The sequence below is a fragment of the Eurypyga helias genome, unplaced genomic scaffold, assembly GCF_000690775.1.
Source record: "Eurypyga helias isolate BGI_N326 unplaced genomic scaffold, ASM69077v1 scaffold11508, whole genome shotgun sequence".
Taxonomy (NCBI): Eukaryota; Metazoa; Chordata; class Aves; order Eurypygiformes; family Eurypygidae; genus Eurypyga; species Eurypyga helias.
The window spans coordinates 56,911-81,134 of NW_010268915.1; the positions used below are offsets into that span (position 1 = coordinate 56,911).

Genomic DNA, 24,224 nt, shown 5'->3' on the forward strand with positions numbered 1-24,224 from the left:
CCATATATCTTACAGCCTAAGTAAAGCTGATTTTCCAGGGAAAAGTAAACATTTCCACTTTCAAGGCCTTTTTCTGTACTGTAACTTCAACCAGCAATCTTTTTTTTTTGTTTCTAAAATAGCAACTTTCTTCAGCTGTAAAGCATCCATAATGATGGCCAGCTCAAAACAATGTGCAAATTTAGTCTTACTGTGTCCTTTAGCTGGGACTAAGATTGCATATGAGAAGAATCAAGTGGTGCATTGTATTTGCAACAGCCCCTAATAAAGCAGGATTTGAGGTTTCAATGAGACATTATAAGATATCACTGCAATGGTATGAATTTTTGCTTGTGATACTGCTTGCTTCACTTTTGCAGATCTAGTCTTAACACTGGTTTGGCAACACTGGATAAATAGATGAGCGTACTGGAAACAAAACGGAAATGTCTTTTGTGTACCGTTTTTAATACAAATGTCTTTTCCAACTGGCACCAGCTGCACTCATCTGCAACGAGCCTAAGATGTGGAGAAAAGAGCTGTCATCTGCATCTTGCCTTCCTTCAACTCTCCCTCCAATCTACATTTTTCATCAGAGCAACAGAGCTGAAACCACAATAATCCTGCTGTCTGTAGCATGAGGAAACCTGAGAAAGGAATTATTTGCATTCGATTTGTGTACTGGGGTTTTGGTAGGGTGAGGGGAGGGACCACAGAGGTGGCTCCTGTGAGAAACTGCTAGAGACTTCCTTGGCTCCAAGTCAGACTCACCCCTGGCCAAGGCTGAGCCAATTAATGCCTCGGATTTATTTATTTAAGAGGGGATCTCTAGCAGAGAGAGGAGTGGGATGTGAGAGAGACAACTAGGCACCCACCCTTTCCCAGTGTGGAAAGGCAGGGAAGAGGTACCCAGAGCAGAGGTTTCTCCACAGCTTGTGGTGAGAGGGCAGGCTGTGCCCTGCAGCCAAGGAGAGTCATGGGGGAGCAGAGACCTCCCTGCAGCCCAGGGAGGACCCCACACCAGAGCAGGGGCATGCCTGAAGGAGGCTGTGACTCTGAGAAGCCCAGGCTGGAGCAGGCTGCTCCTGAAGGACGGCACCCCAAGTGGGGACCCACTGGAGCAGTTTGTGAAGAACTGCAGCGCATGAGAAGGACTCACTTTGGAGAAGTTCATGGGGGACTGTCTCCCATGGGAGGGGGCGGGGGCAGAGGGGGAGGATCCTCCCCTGAGGAGGAAGAATCAGCAGAGACAATGGGTGAAGGACTAACCACAACCCTCATTCCCCATCACCCTGCACCGCTGTCAGGGGAGGAGGTAGAGAAATGGGGAGCAAAGCTGAGCCCAGGAGGAAGGGAGAGGGAAAAAGGTGTTTTTAAGATCTATTTTTCTCTCTCATTGTCCTACTCTGATTTGACTGGTAACTACTTCATCTGATTCCACCCCTGCCCAAGTCGAGTGTGTTTTGCCCATGACCATAACTGCTGTGTGATCCCTCTCTGTCCTTGTCTCAACTCATGAGTTTTCCCTGTATTTTCTCCTCCCCATCCCACTGCTGGAGGAGTGAGCGACCAGCTGTGTGGTGCTCAGTTGCCAGCTGAGCCTAAACTGCATTGTTGTTTCAATCCCATGTCAATGGAAAGAACAAAGTCAGTTAAAAGGGCAAAGGAACAGTATAACTTACACACATGCTTTGTAGGCTAAAACCTCCTAACTTTGGGTGGCCTTGTTTAAGAGTCATTTATTAGCAGCATTAAGGCGGCAGACTTTTTTCACTACAGAGACAAATCAGTATTGTGTGACATTTTCCTCATAGAGGCAGAAAATCAAACTGGAAAGACATTTGATTTAGAAAAAAAATCTTGTAATTGATATGGATTAGTACATTTAAGGAAAATATTATTGGTTTAACCCAATCAACAATATCCTCAAATAGATCAGAAAGTTCAAAACATGTAAAAAACCATAGCATTAGGAGAAATTTTCTGAAAGTAATTCAAAGAGTGTCCTTTCTGAATTAGCAGCTGGTTAGAGAACTCCTGGTTAAGACCAGGTCTGAAGTGTTGCCAAAGCCCAGAGCTTCAGCTCTTACTACCTGCAGTAGGTAGGAGCAGCTCAGGCCGCAGATTTGAGAATGAGGTTCTACAGGAGATGTGCTGCTGACAAGGCCTAAGCACAATATCCTATTTCCTCAACTTTATGAAGGAAGCAACTGCCCTGAGTCAAGCGTACTCAGCCCTTATGGCTCAGTGCCTTACATTACTGCATAATGTTTATTCTGTCATTGCTACCTATACAGCAAGGGACAAGCTGCAAAGGAAGGGGGTGAGTTCTGAGTAGGACAGAAGGGTAATTGCTGTGATCAGCGGTATCAAGGACAGAAAAGTCCAAAGATCCAATCTCTGAGTAACGACCATTTCAATTCCAAACATCCTTCAACTACATCTAGCAGAGAAACACAGTTAAAAAAACCTCAGAAAGCAAATGGACACCTTGGCTCTGGAGATGGGTCACTCACTTTAGCTCTCTGAGGCAGGTTCATCATGGTATCTGGTTTGAAGTCGTTCTTGTTCTTTCTGCACAGAACTGCTGTGATGATGATGATGATAACTGTAACCACAGCAATGGGAGCCAGCACCGCTGCAATGATCCACAGGTTGTTCGGGGGATTCTTCACCACAGCTACAGCAAATTGCAAACCAACATCAGTAAGTTGGACTGTGAGAACACAAGATTTCTATTGCTTCCAAGAGTCCTCAACTGTCTTCATGTCATAACTACTATGAAAGGATCATTAGTAATCTAGCTATTTGACTAATAAGTTTTAAAAAAAAAAAAGAATCAGCAACACTGTTCAATTCACAAATCTCTTGTGTTACTTATAGCCAACTGCAAAAGCAGCTATCAACTCCCAAGTCAAATTAGATGCCATGTTAGACGTCACTCCAATGGTCCACTTACAGACTAAACAAAATAAGGTGGAAGTACTACATCCTTAATTATTTTTGAAACAGAAAACCATCTTATAGTAAGGTAGCATATGTGTTAAAAGTATACACAGAGTCCATATCTGGTATCAAAGAATTACTGCCTCTGCGAGGGTTTCTTCGAAACCAATGAAGCTAAGCATGCTAATAGTTATTACTGTTATCAATAAGGCAATAAGAAAATGCTTCTATTGTGCTCTAGAAATACTGTATCATAGTTAAGCTTGAAATTAATCCATCATTTCTGTAGGAGGGGTAATGACGAGGATGGAAATACCTACTTGCAGATATATTAATAATGGCACCAGGAAAAGGGTACAATTCAGCTAAAATGTTTTAGATCCTATTTTATCAGAATAAAGTCTCTTAGTATGAACCTTCAACTCATGCACATGTAAGACATCCTCCTGTCTTACCCATTCCCAGTTCTCTCATTTCATTTCTTTCTGGAAAAACACCAGATAATCTCCTTATGATGCTGAATTTTGTTTTAGTGGAATATTTTGTGGACCTCACTACTCTATCTTCATTTATTTTCCTGTGCTACTGGTTGCTGGCATGGACAGGCAATTGTGTGAATACCAGCATAAAGCAGCCTTCCCCATTTGCTAGGGGACTGGCGCTTTCAAATGTCATTGAGCTTATCAGCTGTCAGAGGCACTCAGCATCTTTCAGGACCAGACTTCAAATGCCTAGCATCTTGTCCAGCAGCAGTTACAAAAGCCAGCTGAACGCCTGTCTGAAGCTTGAGCCTATTTTCTTTGTAGATCTACAACTTTTTGCAAAGCCAGTGTGATGTAAGAATAGCACCACTAGGTACAGCCCTTGCGCAGTGTTAACAGTAACCACATGCTTAAAGCCAGGCTGAAGCCTTTCAAGGTTCACTTTTCAATAGACTTGTGTAATTCTAAATTACTGACTTTGGACATCGAGTTTGGGGATGGAAGGGCTATGGGGAAGGAAAATGAATCTGAATTTTATCACATAACAGTAATTATAATTATAGATTGCTGTTGTGGGAGCAGCAAACAATTGTTGAAAAACTGTAATTATTCTTTCTAGGGAATGTGAAGGAAGCAATGACCTTATGGCTAATATGACAGACATTTAGGAATCCTGGTTTACATCTCTAATTCTATTGCCAGATTCCAACGTGACCTTGAGTAAGTCAATCCACGGTTCATTCTACTCAACAAGACGAGAGTGGATTTTGAAGCAAGCCTTTCGTTTTGCTATAACGCAGTCCCTCGCTTATAAAAGAGGAACATCTATATTTTTTGTTATTATTCATCTGTCTTGTCTAACCAGATTGTGAGCTCCTTAGGGTAGGTATCTTTTCTTACTGTATTTTGGTACAGAGCTTTTTATTCTGCTGTAGGAGAAATTATAATGAGTAAAAATGAAGTGCACACAGAGTATTTTCTTTGGGAATACAGACAGCCTACAAATACCATATCCAAAATGAAATACACGGATTTTTTCTATAATAAGGTATAAAGATAGTTCTGTTGCCAACATTTCAAATACTCTCGCTTCAGAATCTCAGTTACCCAGGGTCATCATTTCAATTTCTGTATATTCTCTTCTTATGGTGTTCTGTGTGTATTTAACTTGTGTAAGAATCTACAGATGAATGAGGCTGCCTTATCAGACCATGGAAGTACAAAGATAGAACATGAGCAGCACATGTCATATAATTACCTAAATACCCATATAAATCACAAAACTTCACAAAGAGCTGGGAAACTGCTGTGTATTACCTATAGTTGCTTTAGTAAAAAATACATTAAAGAAATATTCTCATGGAAAACAAAGTTGCTCAGAATTTAAATACTTGACTTTATGGAAGCAGGAAAAACTAAAGTCAGTAACAGACCATGATTCAATCAAGGATCGAGGGCAGTATGTAGTGCATTCTATGGAAATTATATCATACTTCATTCTCCTCAGTCATATGTTTTTGGATGAAACATCAATTACTTATTACAGTGGTTCCTTCTTTCTTCCCATCAGCATTACATGTAATGATTTCAATATCACTGCTCCTACAGGCAGAAATAATGGCACCAGGGAGTCTCATTTTATATGCTGTTTAGCCAGTAAGGAGATTCATTACAGAATTCCACTATATAATTTTGATTCCATCTGGATAAATACCTTGGCAAAGTGGAGAGATTCAGTTAGCTGAAGGCATCAATTCATACATTAAGCTGTTATTGTACAAAAACCCCTCCAAGCTCCACCACAGCTTTTTGACTATGGGTCAACTATACAGGAATAGCCAAAGAAATTTAAGAAAACACCTCTGCCCATCATCAGTCAGTAACTGACATAAGCCTTAAAAGAGGAATTTAAAACTACTTTACTTTTCTATAATGAATTAGGTTTTGGCCACATTATTCTGAACGATGCTACGATATCTTGAATCTGAATATTGAACGTATACATAAGCAGTTCTGCCAAACTTTACTTTTCTGATTCATGTCTAAACAATATCTTTAACAAGCACGTTCCTCACTTTACAAAGTTTTTTGTGAAAATTATTACGTAAAAAGAAATAAGCCCTTGAGATAGAAATAATGTACATTATTTTGAACAAGTCAAAAATAAGGCAGATCTTAATAACCCTCCACCCCCCATTTAACTTTGGGCCAAGTTATTTGAATACCAATTTAGCCCCAGCAGTCATTAGCCTGTGGTGTCATGGTTTCCTTAGCATCAGAGTTAGTTATGATTTTACCATTCCATAAAGTTGTGCAGTTCATAGCACTGTATGTGTGTAAAAGTAGTTGCACAGTAGAGTTTACAGTGACTGGCTAAGCAACAGTTGGTATCTATCTTTGATTTACTAGGATAAAAGACAAGTCTGTCTTACACAGAACATAGAGCAGCACAACTTAAGCAGCTGCTCAGAAAGGTGCAGATGAAATTGTCTGTAGTCAGTGCAGGGTCCCCATGCCTACACTGGTGTTTTCACAAAGAAAAAAAAAAGTAGAACAAATAAAGGACTAAACTACAGAATTTTTTTAAGAACTCTTACGATCAGCTTGAACTTGAATAACATAACCCAGTGTCAAGGCCATCCGCTGGGAGTCAACTGTACTCAAAATTTTGGCAGCTGCGGTGCCCAGCAATGGTTTCCCGTTGTATAAAGTATAGTATGTCAGTTCAGCCGGCTCCTTGGGTCCTGGAATACGTTGAATTTTTACCATCTTTCAGAAAAAAAAAAAAAAAGAAAGAAAGAAAAGAAAGAAAACAAGAGAGAAAAAACTCTGTTTGTATTATACCACTGCAAAACCTGGAGCTACTTGAAGACAGTGCACACAGAGAACTCCTTTAGATCCCATGTAAGCTTAAGCTCCATGCAAATATTCTCACAAGATCAGAGCTTCTCCCCTTCATAGTCTAGACTAGTAAGAGCAGTGAGGACTGACTGCCTTAAAAATTTTTAAACATAATCCTAAGATAAAACCCTATACTAAGAAAAGCACAGAGTAAAACAGAGGAAAGGATCACATGTTTGGGCATTACCGTCCTCTGTAAAGAGGGAATTCTTAAAATCTGTCCTAACATTGAAAATTGTACTTCGCTGGCATATTGCAGTTGAAAAATCCCCTCACAGTGTACTTCTTAACTCATTATTTTTGATTGCAGGCTGACAATAAAAAAGAACCATGCTTTTTCCATTTTATTCTACAGAACACCTGCAGAATTTTTACACTGTACATACAACTTTCCTGAGAGTAGAGTGTCAAACACCTCTAATGATGAGAGGAAAAAGGAGTTTTGTGATTCTTGTCCATTATGTTACTGACTAAAATTTGTCACATTGTCATGGAAAATTTTACAAAGGTTCACACTTCTGGCAAATAAAAGTTCCTCCTTTTAAACTCTTCCAGTGGGAAAACACACAGAATTGTGGGCAAATGAGAAAAGTAGTAATTTGTTTTTATATCTCACAACAAGCAGTTCTTGAAGAAGAGAATGTAATTTTTAAAAAAGCGATAACTTTTCATGCAACTTTTGCACACAGATCCTCTTTGAAATCCCCAAGACTAGCATCAGTTGGCTAAATTAGTGAGAAAATGAAATACAATCATTTCAAAATACTGAATGGAAAATGTTGCTAAGTAAGAGAAAGATGATTAATAAATTACTCTGGACTAAAATCTCTACTATATAATGTGATCTGTGGCCACATGATCTGATGACTAAACCTGTATACAGACTGCTTTTTTCCAAAAGAAAGAAAAAAGAAGTACTGCTCTATTGAGTTACCTAGAGAAAGAAGACCTAGGCAACATTTTTTTTAATTTAAGAACAAAAGCCTGGAACTCTTCATCATGCCAAATATGAGACTTTATGCTAAAATATGTGCTTTGTGCCAACCCTCATAGCAACCAAAGAGAATGCGTTTATTAACACTGATTAACTAGTAACGATTTCTAGAAGATGAGGCTTGCAAGCACGGCTGACTTCAGAAAAAGAAACCCTCCGGTAGTGCCACACATTTTGCACTCACTGCTGTGGTATTCAAGAAAAAAAGACAGAAAACCTCAACCCAATTAAACAGGGTTTTTTCACACAAATTGAGACAGGACACATGCAAACAAAGTCCTTTTTTCAGCAGACATCCAGGCACAACAGATGTCGCATTGACCACCTGCACAGTGTAGCTGCCCACAGTAGTGGCACGTTTGAATCGTCTCCCTTGTTGGTGGGACATCATAAACAGCGGGGCCAAACGTTGCTCCATTAATCTTGCAAAGCTCTGATTGTTCAGTCCCAGTAATGCGATATCCACCCCTTGAATAACTGTAGGAATGAAGAAAATCACGTATCAACACATTTTAGATGGACACATAAAGTCACACGTGGTCTGTAGGGCAGTTTGGGACAGGGATGTACCAACTAGCTTAGGAGAAAAATAACTGGACACCAGTACACCCCCCTTCAGTAATTCTGGATGGAAATATAATGTGCTTTTATTTCAGCTCCAGCACCGTTCTTTTCTTCTCTGATAATGTCAATGATGTGTCAGAGAATAAAATCCTCTAAAAACATTCTTAAGCCTTCATTTTACCAAAATACCTCCAGCAAACACCTAGTCTATGATCTTCAACATAAAATGTAAGTGAAAACCTCTTTGAGAGGTGCCAATATTTATGCTTATCGCCAGATGCTCCTATTAACTAAACAACAGGTTTTTGTCCAGTAGTTTTGAATTCTGAAGTTAGAATTTTGTCCAACTCAGGTTCAAACACAATACTATATGATTGAGAGCACTAAAAACTGAATAAATAGGAACCTAAGCAAAAAATAATGTAAAACTAAAGACACTGAATTTACATAAAGTCCAAATAAAGAAATTTAATTCATACAAATGGATGTTTTTTCAATATTTTTTTTTTTAAATATCTTTTGGGAACACCATGATTTTTTTGAAAACACTGTTCCCATTGTAACATCAATAATACTCCACTGCAGCAAGTGCCCAAAGACAAAAAATGGCATATCAGGTTCACAGGGTCCAAATGGAGAGGAGCCATACCACTCCCTTCAGAGGATCATTATCTCTGCATGAACTTCATGTCAAGAGCACTCTCTCAGGTACCAAATCACCCTGACTTTTGGAAGCAGGGCATAGCATCTAATCCATTTCATATCAGGCTCCTTTACTCTTGCTTTCCTGAGCATTAAACAATTCCAGGTACAGACACACCAATTAGAAAGGCTTCGGTATCTACTGTCTGTGGAAACAGATCTCTTTCTTGCCCAATTATCACTTCAAAAGTCAAAATTATTGTGAGGCTGATAAAACAAGTGTTATGAAGTCTGATAATATTCTCTGCACCTTCTTTTCCACAAACAGAAACTTCATGTGCTTAATGCTTCAGGTGAAGGATGCAAAAATTCCTGAACCCAGACAGAGTCAGCAAATCATAACAAGCTTCCTCAGTTTAACAGATCACCTTTCTTCCTAGGTCATGCCTACCAGCCTCTTTTGATTTCAGATTTAAATCTAAGTTGAAGGGAAGGTGGGGGGAGAGAGGAGGAGGGAAGTAAAAAAAAAAAAGAAGAGTGGCATAAATTCTGGTGAATGCTGGTTGCGGGAGACGTCCCTTGTTCAAGCTGATGAATCACAGTTAAGCCCCAGAGTAACTTTAAATACATTTCCCCAGCTGAATTCAACAGGAAGGTTCAGTGGGCAGCCACTTATTTTTACATAAAATTATTGCACCAATGTGTTTATATAAACATTGAGTACTAAAAATTATCATCTGAAGTCCACAGAGGAGAGAAGGAGATTAAAAAGTACCTGTTATCACCCAGTAGTCTCTAGTTGAGTCTGAGACATCAAGGTTTGGATACTCCAAAGCTTTAAAATAAAAGTTGAAATTATGTCATAACATCACAACATCCAACACTTCATATGTTTCAAAACCATTTGGTTAATCAGACACTGATAAATAAAACTGAATTGTGGCCCAGGAGAAGGCCTATAGGCATCATCTTCAGGATTACAATTTCTCTTCTGACTGAAAAAGGGCATCAAGTGTAAACAATAAAAGAGCTGCTGAACAAAGCAGAACATATACCTTCTGTTGCCAAAATACTGGCTGGTACATTGTCCAGGGCAAAGCCAAGGATTGCCCATTACTAAAAATGGTACGTAAGATGCATGTGGTTGTTATATACATTTCTGCTGCTTTCTCTCTGTGAATAATCCCCTGGGGAAAAGAAGGTGACATTCTATGCTGATTCTGTGATTTAATCCTTACTAAACCATTTTAACCTAAAATAAAATTAAAATAAACCAGGATCAGATTCCACCAATCACAGGGCGCAGTTCCACATGAATTAGAAATGAGACTAACAAAACCGTGAACACACCTTGGAGCCTGATACTCTCACTCTGCACAATTTAAGGTATTACTACCATATGTGTTTACATCTGTGAGAAACTGATGTTTGCTGTTTTGATGCCTTTTGTTAGCTTTTCCATCTCCAAAGCGGATTAGGCTGTAAAGTTCAATATGCCACTAATTCATTATACAGCTCAGCAATTTTTCCAATAGATGTATGCAACATGGAAAGCATTCATACTTGGAACTTAATTCAGAAAATATCCATGCTTTGCACATCGACAGACTGCTATTGTTTTTTAAATTCCGAAGTTTTTTAAATTCCGAAGTGGCTTAAAATAGTAAACATTGTAAAGGACCTGATTACACACACTAACTGCTTTTGAGGAGGGATTTTGCGGCATGTCCTGAGCTGTGCGTTTCCATGGCAGACTGCGAAGGCTCTGGAGGAGCCACCGGAGTCTACTGGGGAATAACATACTCCAAGAACAGCAGCAGTATATGATAAACTGAAACAACTACACCACCACATGAATAAGCATCAAGCACTTTTCAAAGTGAACATGTTCACAAGACACGCTACCAGTCTGAAGCTGTAAATATCCGTGCACATTAAGTTCATGATTTTGCAGTATGCCTGCTGTGCGGGGAATAAAACCAAGAATGCCAAAATGAAATATAAGCTATTAGTTATTTAAGGAGCACTAAAGACTTTATCAGGTCAGTTCATCATGTGCAGGGATCGGCAGAGAACTGCAAATACCACACAAGACTCTTGCTGTGTGACAAATATCTTCCACAGCTCCTGACAATCGAGCATATGCCTGTGCTGCCTTTGCGAGAAGCGCCATAATGCTCTTCCTACAAAATGGGCCTGTTTTGGAGGCCAAAAGCTTAAACCGAGAGCAGCTGACTGAAACTTCCTCAGGCTTTCTGCTTGTGCTCCTGGATGCCCCATGAAGACAAGTCCTGCACACAGGGTGCTCTTGCGACAAGCTCACTGCCCAGCCGTGAAAAGGAAGGAGCCTGTCTCATGACAGAAGGTCTCCATCCCTCTCCAGGTGCCTGCACACGACTTACCAACAGCCTCCCTCCACTTCCCCATGCCTGTAGGAAGACCTGATGAAAATGCAAGCCTACCGCGAGACATGTCTCACCCTGTGGTAGAAAGTCTGATTCAAAAGCACATCAGTGCAGTGCAAGAACTCATCACTGGGCACCTTTACCTATTTGTTTGCAAATATCTGATTTAGATAGGTAATGCCTCAAGAATCACACACCCTTCTACTTTTTCAAGGAATTGCACAATCAGAGTGAGTTGTGATTCCTGACTCCCTTGCACCAGAGAGTGACCACTTACCCTCCAGACAGCTCGTTGTGCAAGTAGCAGATGAAGAATTGCACAAGATAATTAATCTGCTGTTGGGCTGTTTACAAATCAAATGGACTGACAAAAAAGGAAACTTGTGTTTTTCCCAGTGTTCACTTTCCAGCAGCCTAGTTCTGCTTTTTCTTAAAATCAGAAAATGAACAAGCACCTTAATAATTTTACCTAAAGCTATGAATCCATTCAGTTCTGTGTTCTGATCATAAAGACATATTTGGCTCTATACTTATGTGCCCAATTACTTCAATACTTCTGAAATGAAAAATTACAAACTATTCCATCGCTGATTTAACCTTATCAGGGAGTTGGATAGCTACCAGAAGCTTACCCAGATCTTTACTGGTATTTGAGCACACTATTTCAAATTTAACGAGCATCTCGCAAAGATTTACACAGTGAGATCAGCTGAAACATGTCCTTGCTTAACCAGTGTCCCTTACCTGATAGTACCCAGCGTGCGCCTGTCTCCTCTCACTTCCAGTGAACACTGATCTCCTCCAGTCAATGGATAACCCAGCTCTACAGTAAGCTTACCTTCACATACCAAGTTTAACAAGCAGATTAAACACAAATCCCCATAAACGTCCTGTCCCTTCATTCATTTTAGAGAAATCAATATGCAGTCAGAGAGCACATATGCCACAGGCTGCCCAGACACACAACTTTCTCTCACCCTCTGTACCTCTGACTCTTCACAGCAATTGAAATGCAAACAAATTATTGATACTAATGTGCTTAGACCACATTGTAAACTGAGGATGAAGTTCAGCAAATACACCAAAAACTTTTTAAACAGAGAAGCATAGATAGAGCTCACGTGCTACCCAAACACACACGCAAAGCGTGCTACCCAGCCCTGCCACTGGAACAAGCACCAGGGCTGAGCCTTCCACGGAAGTCAAGGGCTATGCTGAAGATGAGCTTTACGTGCTTTGCTGTTTTTCTGGAATGGAGAACTGGGCACATTCCATGGTTTTTATATAAAACTATCATTTTATGGGTTTTTTGGAACATGGAATAGGCATTTTTTTTTAATTGACAGCATATATGTGTTTTTCTTAATTATCTGCCAGTGATTCTAGCAGCTGAAGTAAACACCAAACCAAGAAAAGTCCTTTACCTAACAACCACCACCTTTTTTTTTCTAAAAAAAAATAAAATAAAATAAAAAAGAAATTATAAATTAGTCAGCAAAAACACCTACAATCTGTGAGCTTGATAGCAAAGCATATGGTGCTTGAGGAGGTATCAGTATCAGATGCAAAAGCCTGATACCAGTTAACCTTAAGGAGCTGTGTGCTGGGGAGCACGTACTTACATTCTGCAATGGTGAGAGGCGGGTAGGTTAGGTAGAAACCCACCAGCTCAGCTGACAGCTGATTAAGGAGGTTGCTGGAAATAGTGCCATTAAGAGTTGTGCTTTGATTGTTCACTACATAAAACAGAGTGACAGCTTGGGAGACGTTGGAGGTGTTCAAAATCTGTAACAGAGGTAAAGAAATAATAGGTAGCTATGTTTCAGCTCAGCTAAAAACAAACAAAAAACAACCAACCAAACCAGCACAAGTGAACTGGGGAAATGTTAACTTGAACAATGGATTAGATGCGGCTCACTCAACACGGTTATGTAAAACTTTACTTGTGGGATACCTTAATTCGTACTTCAGCACATGCAGGGTTACCAGAGGACAGCAGCAGGCAGAAAAGGTGCAGTCAGGACTGAAAATACTTTTCCTTGTTCTTACCAGGAAATGTAAGATGACAGAGAGGATGCTTATCAGAAAAAATGTTCAGTGTTTGATGCAGAGCAATTAGGCATGAATGTCTTGGGGTTTTTGCTGCCATCCTAGTACAGTTATCTAAACATACACCTTTTCCACATGAAATAAAGGGATATCAAGCCTCTTGTGTTCCTACCATCATACAATTACCTGCTCTCCTTCCTACTTTAGCTCTATGCCAGCCTCTTCCTGAGCCCAAATCTGACAACTGCATTTAAGGACCAATCTTATTTAGTGAGTACTGGATCAGATCCTCAAATAACATTCTTATGTAGGAAGCAGAGAGGCAAACATAGGACAGGAATGAAAAAAACATGTTTTCTCAGAAAACTCATGCCCTAGGCATGAGTTTGGCAATAGGCACTGGCAAAGCATGCAATGTTGTACCTGAACTGTTAAGTTGTTGCTGGTGTTTAAGACCTTTCTTTCAGCATCCTGAAATGCTCTCTGTAACCGTTGCTCCATGGTCTGAACAAATTTGCATGACTGTATATTGTCTGTTTGACCCACAAACTGCAGCTCTGGAAAAAGAAGAACATATTTTTTATGTGGACAAAATATTCTTGGTTGCATAACCCCTGTAATGTCTGACAGCAAAATGACCAATTTACAAATTAAGCAGGTGAAAATAATGGCAGATAGGATCAGTTTGTGTCATTTAAGCACCATTCTAAAAGTAGGCTTAATTAATGTAATTTAATTTTTGTCTTATTAGGATTGATACTCTCTGCAAACAAATGGAGATTGTTTCCTTCATGATATATAAGATTGAAAGACCAGTTCACTGCACAAATACTTACTCAGAGCCAGGCAGTAAGTGAAATCATTCTAAAACACAAGTGATACCCTTAAATCTTGCAGGTCACTGGCTTTTACAAGACATATTTAATCACAGTATTGATTATTATTCTGTTTATGCTAGGAAAGAAGGTGATTTCAATAAGTATGTATATTTAAACATGTAAGCACACACACAAGAAATCTTTTTACAATTGACTACGTTGTTCTACAGCATTCTCTGCCCTCTCGTAGCGTCTAATGGCCTGCTGCACTACAACTGCTCTGCACTGATGCTTGCTACAGAGCAATGACCCTGGGTTTGACTGCAAGGTCTGCATCAAATCCAATGGATCCAGCCAGAACTATAGGTATAAATGCCCATATAGTCATATTTCTCATCAGATTGTCATCAGAAGAAACACACAGGTTACTGCACAACCCATCGACTAAAGTCCATTTTAGTCAAGCATATTGGCGTGACTCATCCCTGATGCCATCCCACTTAATTTCCCAGCAGTGCCAACAGAGGTGACAGCAGAGCCCCGCGAAGACAGGGATGCACACACCGGCTGTCCTGCTTGTGCCGGGAATATCAACACGTGCAACCAAAGCAGAGCTTGTGCAGCTGTGGTGTTGCTGTGCCAGAGAGCGGGGCTGAGGAGGGACGGCAAAGGGGACGAGGAGCACGGACCGTTAACACGCACACAACCCTGGGCACGCAGGGCCTCGCTCACCTGTTTTCAGCTGTAAGTGGTACGCAGGAAGGGGTTTCCACGGCAAGGCCAGAGCCACCACAGACTGGAGATGTGGCACGTGCTGCTTTATGTCTGCTGTGGCATTGCTAATGCCGTATGCAAGAAGCCTTTCAATTACAGCAGCTGGCATAAAAACTAGTCTGCCCCAGGTAACGTAGTAACCAACTGTTACATTATTTGATTGCTCCAGGATTTCAACCTAACACACAAAGGGAAATATTTATTATTATGTTGTTGGCAGTTCAGGCACTATTTGATGGGACTTCCTATCCTGAATATAGCTCCCCTGCAGGGTTCTTATCCTGTAATCCCCTATAAACCCTACAGGATCAGTTATTGTCATATCATAGTATTAGCAGAACTGCTCAGGGAGCTTTAGACCCAGCCCATGCAAAATGTGCTCCGAACTGAAGCAGTGCAGTATTGCTACCACAGCTCACATACCTCTAGTTTAGACTGGGGCTTCATTCATGTATGTCTACTGGGACATTTCACTTATGAATGTAAAAATACAGAGAAACCAGAGAACACCCAGCTCTTAATTCACATCTGAAGTTCACTGACTTTGTGCATGTGTCTGTCATTGCAGGTTTGGAGACAGAGTTTTGAAAGACAAAAGCTTCCAATATTTGATTTTTCAAATCTCAACTGTCTTTTCTATACTATTTTTCTTATACTGTCCCAGATGATTAAGCTATCACATATATGAATGGAAATGACAAACCACAAGAGTGAACACACTGGGAGCTAAAACATGAGATGAGTTTTACCTTAAAATCCTATATTTTCCAAAAGTTTTAAGCCCTGGAACTGGTCCTCTACACTAAGTTTTAGCTGGTTTCTTCCATTAGAAAAAGGCAGCTTCTCTCAGGTTTTCAAGACAGTGGGAGAGTAAGTCTGTTTTCATTGCTGCTGTTGGGACTCAGGAACATACAATTCCCAAACTGACTAGCATCATCCAAACTTGCAGCAATACAGACAGCACAGGGACAACAGTCAACATGATGCCCTTTATTTTGAGCAAAATTACTTTTTTCCTTCCCAATGGTTTGGTGAGTATAACTCGTAACAGCCTTGGACTCAGCACAAACTCCTGCCTAAGTGCTCAGAAACCTGTGTTGCAAAGAAGAGTGCCCCAGCAACCCCCCTAAGCCTGCTCTTACATGCAGCAATGCAGAGGTTCGTGCAATTTAGCTGTAAACTGATGAACATGTCTCCTCCATTTATTTTCAATAAAACATGCCTTCTCCCTGCTTGGGATTTGCATCCCTGTGGAACTGTACTTGTCAGGTTCTGGGTTTCCAAGCCAGGGAGCGGACTGACAGCAGTGACACCCCATTTACCAGCCCTACTCTTGCAATTGATCCAGCCCGTGCACAGCAGCACTTGGCCAACTGTGAACAGGAGTCGTTCCCGAGATGCAGGGGGAGGAAGAAACCGCTGCCAGTAGCTGTTTCCCAGAACATACCAAAAAGAAGGTTACATTTCTCTCTTCTACTTAATCAATTAAAATCTTTTAGGTAGTCCTTATATTTTGAGAGCCCAGAGTAGGTGCCACCTATGCCTGCTTTCTATAGGAAAAGCTCGGTGCTCCCCTCTGAGGGGTTTCCTGCATCCAGAGACACCACTGGAGCTGCAGCCAGCTGGGCCCAAGCCTGCTTACCTGAGCGCTGACATTTTGGTTGAATGCTTGTCTCAGCACTTGGTTGAGTCCTCTTCTCACGCTCTCCTTGAAGAGGTTGCTGATCAGCATCCTCCTTGTGTTCAGAAACAGAACTGTGGAACAACAAAAGCCATATCTTGGTTTGAGACACTACCGTGCTACTGTTTGGGCTTTTTCACTTGTTTTACGTTGCACTAGCTAAGTGGAGATCATCGGAGCAGCTAGCATTTGCAGCAGGAGCAAGAAACACAGGGAGGCAGACGCAGGGACTCCGCAGCATCCCGGAGTCCCCTATTCATCCCATGGCAATAGCCCATTGTTTCCAGAGCAAGGTCTAAAAAATGCAGTTTCTTTAGCAAACAAGGAGTCTTTGCTATGTGCTGTTCTGGGTGAGGGGACTGAGGCACAGGCAGGCCTACATAAAGGACAGGTGATTCATACCTTCATGACCAGAGTTAAATAAACAAATGTCTTACTCCACTGCTAGAATTATTTTCCACTTAGGAAGTGTCTGTTCACTTTCTTTATTAATATTATCACTAGCTTTTTCTCTTATACTTTGCAGAAGGACATTTATAGATGCACCTAAGTACTTTCAATCAGATCATGTATACAAGCTACTTCTGTCCCTAGAAATAACTGTTGTACTCATCATACTGCTGATGTAGATATTTAGCAGCAACTAACACACATTAGGTCCAAAAGCTGTTTATGTCATTGTCCCCAGTATCCTTCATGTGTATTCAAGGCCATAACCCCTTTTATGTAGATATTCTTTGCTGAGGTCACCAAGACACAGACATCTGGTGCTGCACTGTGCTACCTTAAGGAGCCCATAGGAAGCCTGGGCAAGGGACATCTCCAGACCCACTTTCATTTAGAGCCTGTACAGCTATGGAAAAGCTGTCTGTGAGAAACCAGCTAGAATCAGAAGTGGTACTATTCACACAGAAAGCTCAAAATCCCATTTTGAAGTGTACAGCTTTGAATACTAAACATTATTTTCTAATGGATCTTTAATGATAGAATTAGTTTTCCATATAAAACCAAAATTAGGTATTCATATGTAAAAAGAGCCAAAGACTAAGGCGGGTTACTGCACTGCCTTCCGCTGTGACGCAGAATCCTTACTGCAAAACAGAGACCAAACCATCAGGTCATAAGGGGCTGGCCCTCTGCACAGCTGGTTCTGTTACATCCCTGCAGTGTCCAGCTAAACTTAGAACACTTGTAAAATCAGTACTACAAATAAAACCAATGCCATCCCTATGCAGCAACCCTGCTTTATTCTGACCGATCTGTCAGGGCAGCAGCCTCATCCCCAGATTAATCACCACCGCCTCTATGTTCTACAACACTTGAGCATATTTCCCACTCGTCACCAGTTGCCCCTCGTACACAAGCAAGGTCCTTTCAGCTAATTCTGTGGCCCCACGTACCTGTTTTAACCATAAGGTTCCTGGAGAGCCGGCAATCCAGGGGAGGAGCTGCTGTCATGTTAGCAGAAGCGGCTGCTGCCGTGGTTTCGGAAGGAGCAGGGGTGTTTTCCACTGGAGTAGGGGGAAGCCTAGTTGCTTTCGCTGATGCTGTAATAGATGTCAAAGCTGCTGTAATTGTCAGTGGATATGGGGTTGAAGTGTTGGTGATTTCTGAGCTTGGGAACTTCTGGGTGTCAGTTACTGTTGTTTCTATCTGCCTTGGTACATGTGCTGTGGATGCAAGTGTGGAAGACGTGACTGTGCTGCTTTTAGGGGTTATAAGCATAGCTGTCTTGTCCACGGGTGGTGCAGTTGTGTTTCTTGTTGCAAAAGGAAAATCTGTATGTGTTCCTACTGAGCTTAGATCCAATGTTAATTTTGTGGCAGTGCTATTTTTTGTTAGTGTCAGTATCGGTGTGCTTAAAGCCATCACAGATGGCAAAGGTGTGTTTTCAGTGCCTAGAGAAAAGAGGGAAGAAGCTGGCACTGGTGAAGCTGGAGATGTTTTTCTTGTTAGTGGTTTTGCTTCTGAAGTTCCTACTGTAGGTATTGCACCAGAAGATACTCCAGATAACACTGTAATGACAGAATGAGTAAAGTTGGTTGTTGACAAAAAAGGAGACGTTAGTGGTGTTGGTGATGCATGGACAGAAGTTATGATGACTGACTGCAGAGCACTGGTGGTAGGGGTTTGGAATGGGATGCCCTTGGTAGCTTTATTAGATACATTACTGGGAACTAGACTATGTCTTGTAGCACTTGTGTCCCACTCCTCCACACTAAACGTAGCTGGACTTTTATGAGCTGTAACCAAATAACCAGAGGACTCTAACTGGTCATCTGCAAATTCCGGCAAATTTCCAGAACCAACATCTTCTTCTGTAATAAAATCATGCAAGAGTGTTGAGCTAGAAGGTTTAGTTACTGCAAAGGGGGACTTGGTTTGCAGTATGCTGTGGATGGCACTGTTTTCATAGCTGGCTGGCTGAGTCGAGTTATCAGTGAGCTGAAAAGCCAACATCGGTGTTGTGCCTAAGGTTTTTGTCAGTAAAGTAATCTTCCCAGCACCAGTTGTTTGTGATTCTAGAGAGTTAGGGAAAGCACCTGTATCATTAACAGAAGGCACATGTAAATGGACAGGTGCTTCATAACGTAGACTGATGTTAACATCTCCAACAGTAAAGAAATTTGCAATGTTGTCAGCTGTGCTTCCATGCTGCTTTTGCAAGGCGTCAGGCACTGTCAAAATGGTAGCAAGGGATGAATGCTGAACAGGAGACGTTTTCAGTGCAAATGCATCTACATCGAGTTCTGGAAAACTATTCAATTTCACTCCAGAAAATGATGAATTTGAAATATTTTGACTAGACTTTGTGTATGTACAATTTTCTGAAGGGTTGGAGAAAAGTGGCTGCTTGTTTGTATTCATAGTCTTTTGCAGACCTGAAACTACTGAATATGGTGCATGGTACTCAGTTTCCACTGGAGAAGTACTTGGAGGAACTTCTCTTCCTGCTGTTTTGACTGAAGCTTTTACCAAAGGAACACTAATGCCAGCTGAACACAGTAATGTTGTATTGGTCCACGTAGAAGCCGAAGTTACAACTTCTGCTGAGCTGACAGGATCTAAATTGCTCTCAGAGTCCACATTTGAAATTCCAGAAAAGATGGAGCCATGGCTGTTCATCACCGATATGGAAACCAGCGATGGGAGCGTGGCCCATACCAAAGGCACAACAGAAGGGAGAGGCTTTCTACCAATTGAAGGTGAAGTCTGAACAGAGGTAAAATGATTTAAAGCTCTTTGAGGTGAATATTCCACATGTGGGATCACAACAGCAGGTACTTCGATATTTCTGTCCTCATTTGCAATTATGCCTGGACTTTCTGCATCTCCAGGTGGCAGATGTGCAATCATAAAGATACTAGTAGCAGATGTATTTGTGATAGCAGGTTTAGGTTCCAAAAGGCCTGTTGTGGAAGTAACTAACAGCATTGCAGCCAGATCAGGACTAGTCGTGCCTGTTTCCAAAACAGTGTCTAGCATCTTTGATCCTTTGGGCAGTTTACTGGTTTGGATGTTTGGAGAAACTTTGGAAAGCTGAGATCCAAAAGGCAGAACACCATTAGCATTAAAGTTCATGGACATCTTTGTTGTCATCCCTCCTGTGAAAGGCTGCTGAGCTGTTCTTGCCACAGGAAAGCCATCAGAAGTTGGGACAGTATGTGCAGAAGCAGTTGGCAACCTCATGCCCTTTGCCTGATAAGCTCCATCAGTCAGGTCTTCTGCAGAATTCTGATTCAGGGCCACCACTGAGTGCTGCGGGGCAACAGGCAAAGGGATTTGCAAAGTCTCCCTGTTGGCTGCTGCTGCACTTGCACTGCTTGTGCGTGCTATCCCAGTAAAGGTGTCATTTGTCTCAGTTAGCATGGGAGACCTTGTGCTTGTTGAAGAGGAGTGTGTTGCATTTCTGAAGAGAAAATCTGCTTCACTTCTAAATGCTCGTTCCGGCAGCACTGCATTGTGAACGTGCTTTGCATCTGGAATAAGTGATTTTGGCAATGAAAGGGAAGACGTGCTCTCTGTTGTGCTGGAGACCTCAGCCAGGCTCTCAGAAGCTGATGACATGAAAGGTGCACTGGTAGAGCCTGTAGTGCAATTAGTGAGTGTTGAGGAAGACTGAGGATGACTCATTTGGGGTATTAGATGTGGAGCACCCACAGGATGAAAGACTGATATAGGAACCTCTGCTTTATTCTGAAAAACTGGTGATGACAGAGGAACTATATCACTATTTCTGTCAGTCAATGCTGCCTTAAATGCCTGACTGCTTGGTTTTACTCCAATAGTAGATACGTTATACATACTCTCAATAGGAAACCGTGACAGGCTTCTGGAAGTTACTGGCAGGGAAGACCGATATATTTTTGACACAGGAATATCAGAGTATAGAGACAAAAAAGAGGTCCTTTCTGAAGGAAACCCTTTTCCCACTATTTCTGTGACATGCACTGTTGTCGATCCAAAGACATTGAAAGACACCGTACCCACAAACAACTTGGGACCCTTTCTGTGATTCACCATACTGGAATTCACTACAGTGACCATACTTAGAGGTCTATTTGTGTTTTCACTAACCTGAGAGCTGGCTGACTCTGTGTTGAAGAAACCTCCAGGATCTGCAGACAAAGGCACTGTGATGGGCAGTACAGCTTGTTTAGAAAAGTTAATGGCATGAGGTGACTGAATTACCAAGGAGGAGAATGATGGTGATGAAACAGCAGCAAGCATGTCTGATCCTGATGTGCTTTCTTTTGAAATGGAGGATGTTTCTAATGGTATTAGCTGAAATGGCACAGCTGTACTCAAGCGTGTCACCGATGGTGTAGTGGACAATGTGGCAAACATACCGAGTTGAGGCAAACCTGATACAGCAGCTGTTTCATCTGCATCTTGAGATGACGACCTTAAAGGTGACTCAGCTGAAACTTCAGCAGGTTCCTGGGATGCACTGTTTCCACTGCCTTGATAAAGCGTGGGTGACAGATGACTTTGATCCGAAGTCCTGGTTCGTGTGCCAGTCAATGTTGTTTTTATCATCTGAAGCAAGTTTGCATTTTCCAAAGTCTGTCCTATAGAAATATCAGCTACTGAGGAAGTCTTAGCTTCTGTGGAAGGCCGTGTTGGTGATAGTATAGATCTCCAGTTCGGAAAAGATCCTGTAGAAGGAGCAACATTGATATGCTGTTGCCTGATACCTGTAAAACAGTAAGTAAAATGAGTATGTTCTTCTCCAAAAGGAAGAGGGAGTGGTCTTGTTGCAACAAGTCACAGCACAAAATATATTATGTTTAGTAAACAAAACTTTCTATTTGCTGGATTTTTATGCCCTTTGAAAGTTAAAAAAAAAAAAAACAACCAAAAACACCCCATCAAAACCTGCAAAAGTTACAACGTGACAGATTACAAACATCTCAAGCTGTTTTTCATCTGACAGAATAAGAAAAGCTTCCTAGATCATATTATTTCAGAATATTACTTTTAACTAGAATGGTTCAACATACTAAAAGGCACCTTCTTAAGCTTAGGACGATTCTTGAGGTTATCATCAGTCACCCTGAGTCAAAATATTATGTGAGAAGATGGTTTTAGAAGCAATGAAGAAAGGGAATGGATTTTGACAACCAAGCTTCACTGAGTTGGCATGCAGTCTGACATGGGAATAGAGTCAACATTGGCTGGGTTCCTGTAGGATGCATCTGGAGGTGCCCATCTTGCCAGTTCTAATAATGCATGCAATTATAGACACAAAAGGAAGAAAATAAAACAGGGATGAACATGAGGAAAAGGGGGTAATATCCAAAACAAATTAGGAAATTAAACTCTCTGATCTGTGCAGATGTACAACTCATCACTTCAAACACCAGTTTACTCCACATTCAACACCATAATGTTCCTAGGCTTTGTTTTCTTAAAATGATTACAGTTATAAAAAAAATCACAGAGTGGGAAATCTCACATTCTTACTAATTTAAAGATTAAATTTTACTCTTCAGTGAATCTTAACAGGGGGTGGGGTGTGGAGAGGGTGTGTGTTCCCATCCTCTCTGCCAAGATAATAGATCAAAACTTGGTACTGGCACTGGCTACCATGCCATGCTTTGTCCCCTTGCATAGATAAGCAGAGGCACAATACAGAGCCAGTCCCTGCCCTCGAACAGCAGCACATCTGGATCAAACACAGAGGATGCCAACCTCCTCCATTCCCCTATGAATAACTCCAGTGTAATGGCATGGAAGAGTAAGCACGGGCAGACCTTGAGATATATAGTTATAAAATGGGCTGGACATTAGTTGCAGTCACCAAAGAACCCAAGGGTCAACACAGCCAGCAGCAGCAAAGGGGATCAGCCCACACAACCAGGAGCCCACAGCAGGACATCATACAGCACAAGAGAGGAAAATGGGTCATGCTGCACCTATTTAAAGCTAAATTTCTTTCCTGTGATGCCCTTGTGCTACACCACCCATCATCCATATGCACAGGCCAAAGAAGATGATTAGACTAGCTCCTTCGGGCTTGCGTGTGCATTCAATAGGAACGAGCTGGAATTATGTTCAGCATGGCATATTGACTCTACAAGAAACAAACAAACACACGCCACCACCACAAAAAAAATCATCACCACAGATCATCCCTTTTATCACTGCATTTAAGGGCTTTATTAAGCTATGGAGACCAATGGCCATTATTATCTTTCCTCCACTGAAATGCAAGAATAAACATAGAATCCAAAAGCAATTTATTTCAGGGGAGCAGCTCCAAGATCGGTAACAGAACAGACCTCTGTCCTCCTAGCAGCCAAAACCAACCTTTCACTTAACACAGGCTAATTTGCACACTGGCATTCCAGAGAAAAGCAAAGGTAGGCAGACACAGGGCTACCTACAGCAAGGAGATAAGCAGACTGAGGGGAAGTCCAATCAGCCTTTGTGAAGTTGCACTGGAAGATCAGCAGGCTGGACAGGAGGCTGAAGTGTCCAGCAGGGAACCAGACCCACAGGAATGGTTTGCAGCACATATTTGCACCATGGCTACTGATACAGCATTGGGGGACTGGAGACCTAAACAACTGGTGTGGCCTGATTTCTATTATTCTATGTGTTCCACCACATTCTGGGAGGCACACTGTGATTTAGACTGCGTTTTGGTGGTTTGTTTTCTTCCCTGTTACAGCCAGGGAGCTTTTTAATGGAAGGTGGGAAAGAAGACGACAGGTATTTTGCCCAACTACAATGGATTCAAACATATGCTTGAAATTAAGTACTAGATGATGTGCTTTGAAAATCAGGCCTTAGGCAACTTGCAGTTTAAATTTCTATGAAGTCATCATTACCCAATCTGTTACACCTCAAACTGTCTTGTTTCACCTCTGAACTGAAAGGCTATACTGAAAAGCAAATGCAAAGCCTTCACATGGGATTTCTTCTAGCACTTCGTGAATGCGAGTCCTACAGGGGAATAAAACAAGTCAATGTTTTCTTGCTTTCTAAAATAGCAAAATCTGTCAACATCATTCTGCACACAGTCTGCACCATTTCTCATATATTTCTTCACACTTTGGTTTAATGAGAATTATTATAAGCAGAGAGACAATATAAGCCTGAAAAAAAAAATCAAACTGATGTTACCACATTTTGACAAGAAGTTAAAAAAAAAAATCAAATAATGCAAAGATGATAAAACACTGAATAAAAATGAATTCTAATCACTGCTTAATTCTAGTCCTTCAGTTCTTGTTTCTTCCATTCCATATCAACTGGCAATTTTTCTGTTTACGTCCATTAATGAAGTAAAGCTTGAGTTACTGAAGGTTTAAAAAAATTATACGATATTCTGCAACCTGGCATTCCACTGCAGGAAGCTTTGCTTTGATTCTACCTCTACAGAAAGATGCTGGCTATCAGCATCTCTTTCAAACTTCTGATATAAAGTCAACATCCTGGCAGTAACTGGATGCTGCATGCAAAAGGCAAAATTACCTTCCC

The 24,224-nt window shown here is 41.3% G+C and overlaps 1 protein-coding gene across 1 annotated transcript in view; it reads right to left on the reverse strand.

Annotated features, from left to right (window-relative positions):
- Positions 1-21,433, reverse strand: part of KIAA1549L (KIAA1549-like ortholog) — a gene marked incomplete at its 5' end in the record, with an annotated part of 66,063 nt that extends 44,630 nt beyond the window's left edge. Inside the window, 9 exons of the mRNA XM_010157915.1 lie at positions 2,496-2,659; positions 6,005-6,176; positions 7,628-7,779; positions 9,284-9,343; positions 12,536-12,698; positions 13,386-13,519; positions 14,513-14,732; positions 16,197-16,309; positions 17,636-21,433. Coding sequence (XP_010156217.1) covers positions 2,496-2,659; positions 6,005-6,176; positions 7,628-7,779; positions 9,284-9,343; positions 12,536-12,698; positions 13,386-13,519; positions 14,513-14,732; positions 16,197-16,309; positions 17,636-21,433 — 4,976 coding nt within the window. The remainder of the gene's footprint in view (positions 1-2,495; positions 2,660-6,004; positions 6,177-7,627; positions 7,780-9,283; positions 9,344-12,535; positions 12,699-13,385; positions 13,520-14,512; positions 14,733-16,196; positions 16,310-17,635) is intronic.
- Between the last annotated feature and the right edge of the window lie 2,791 nt (positions 21,434-24,224).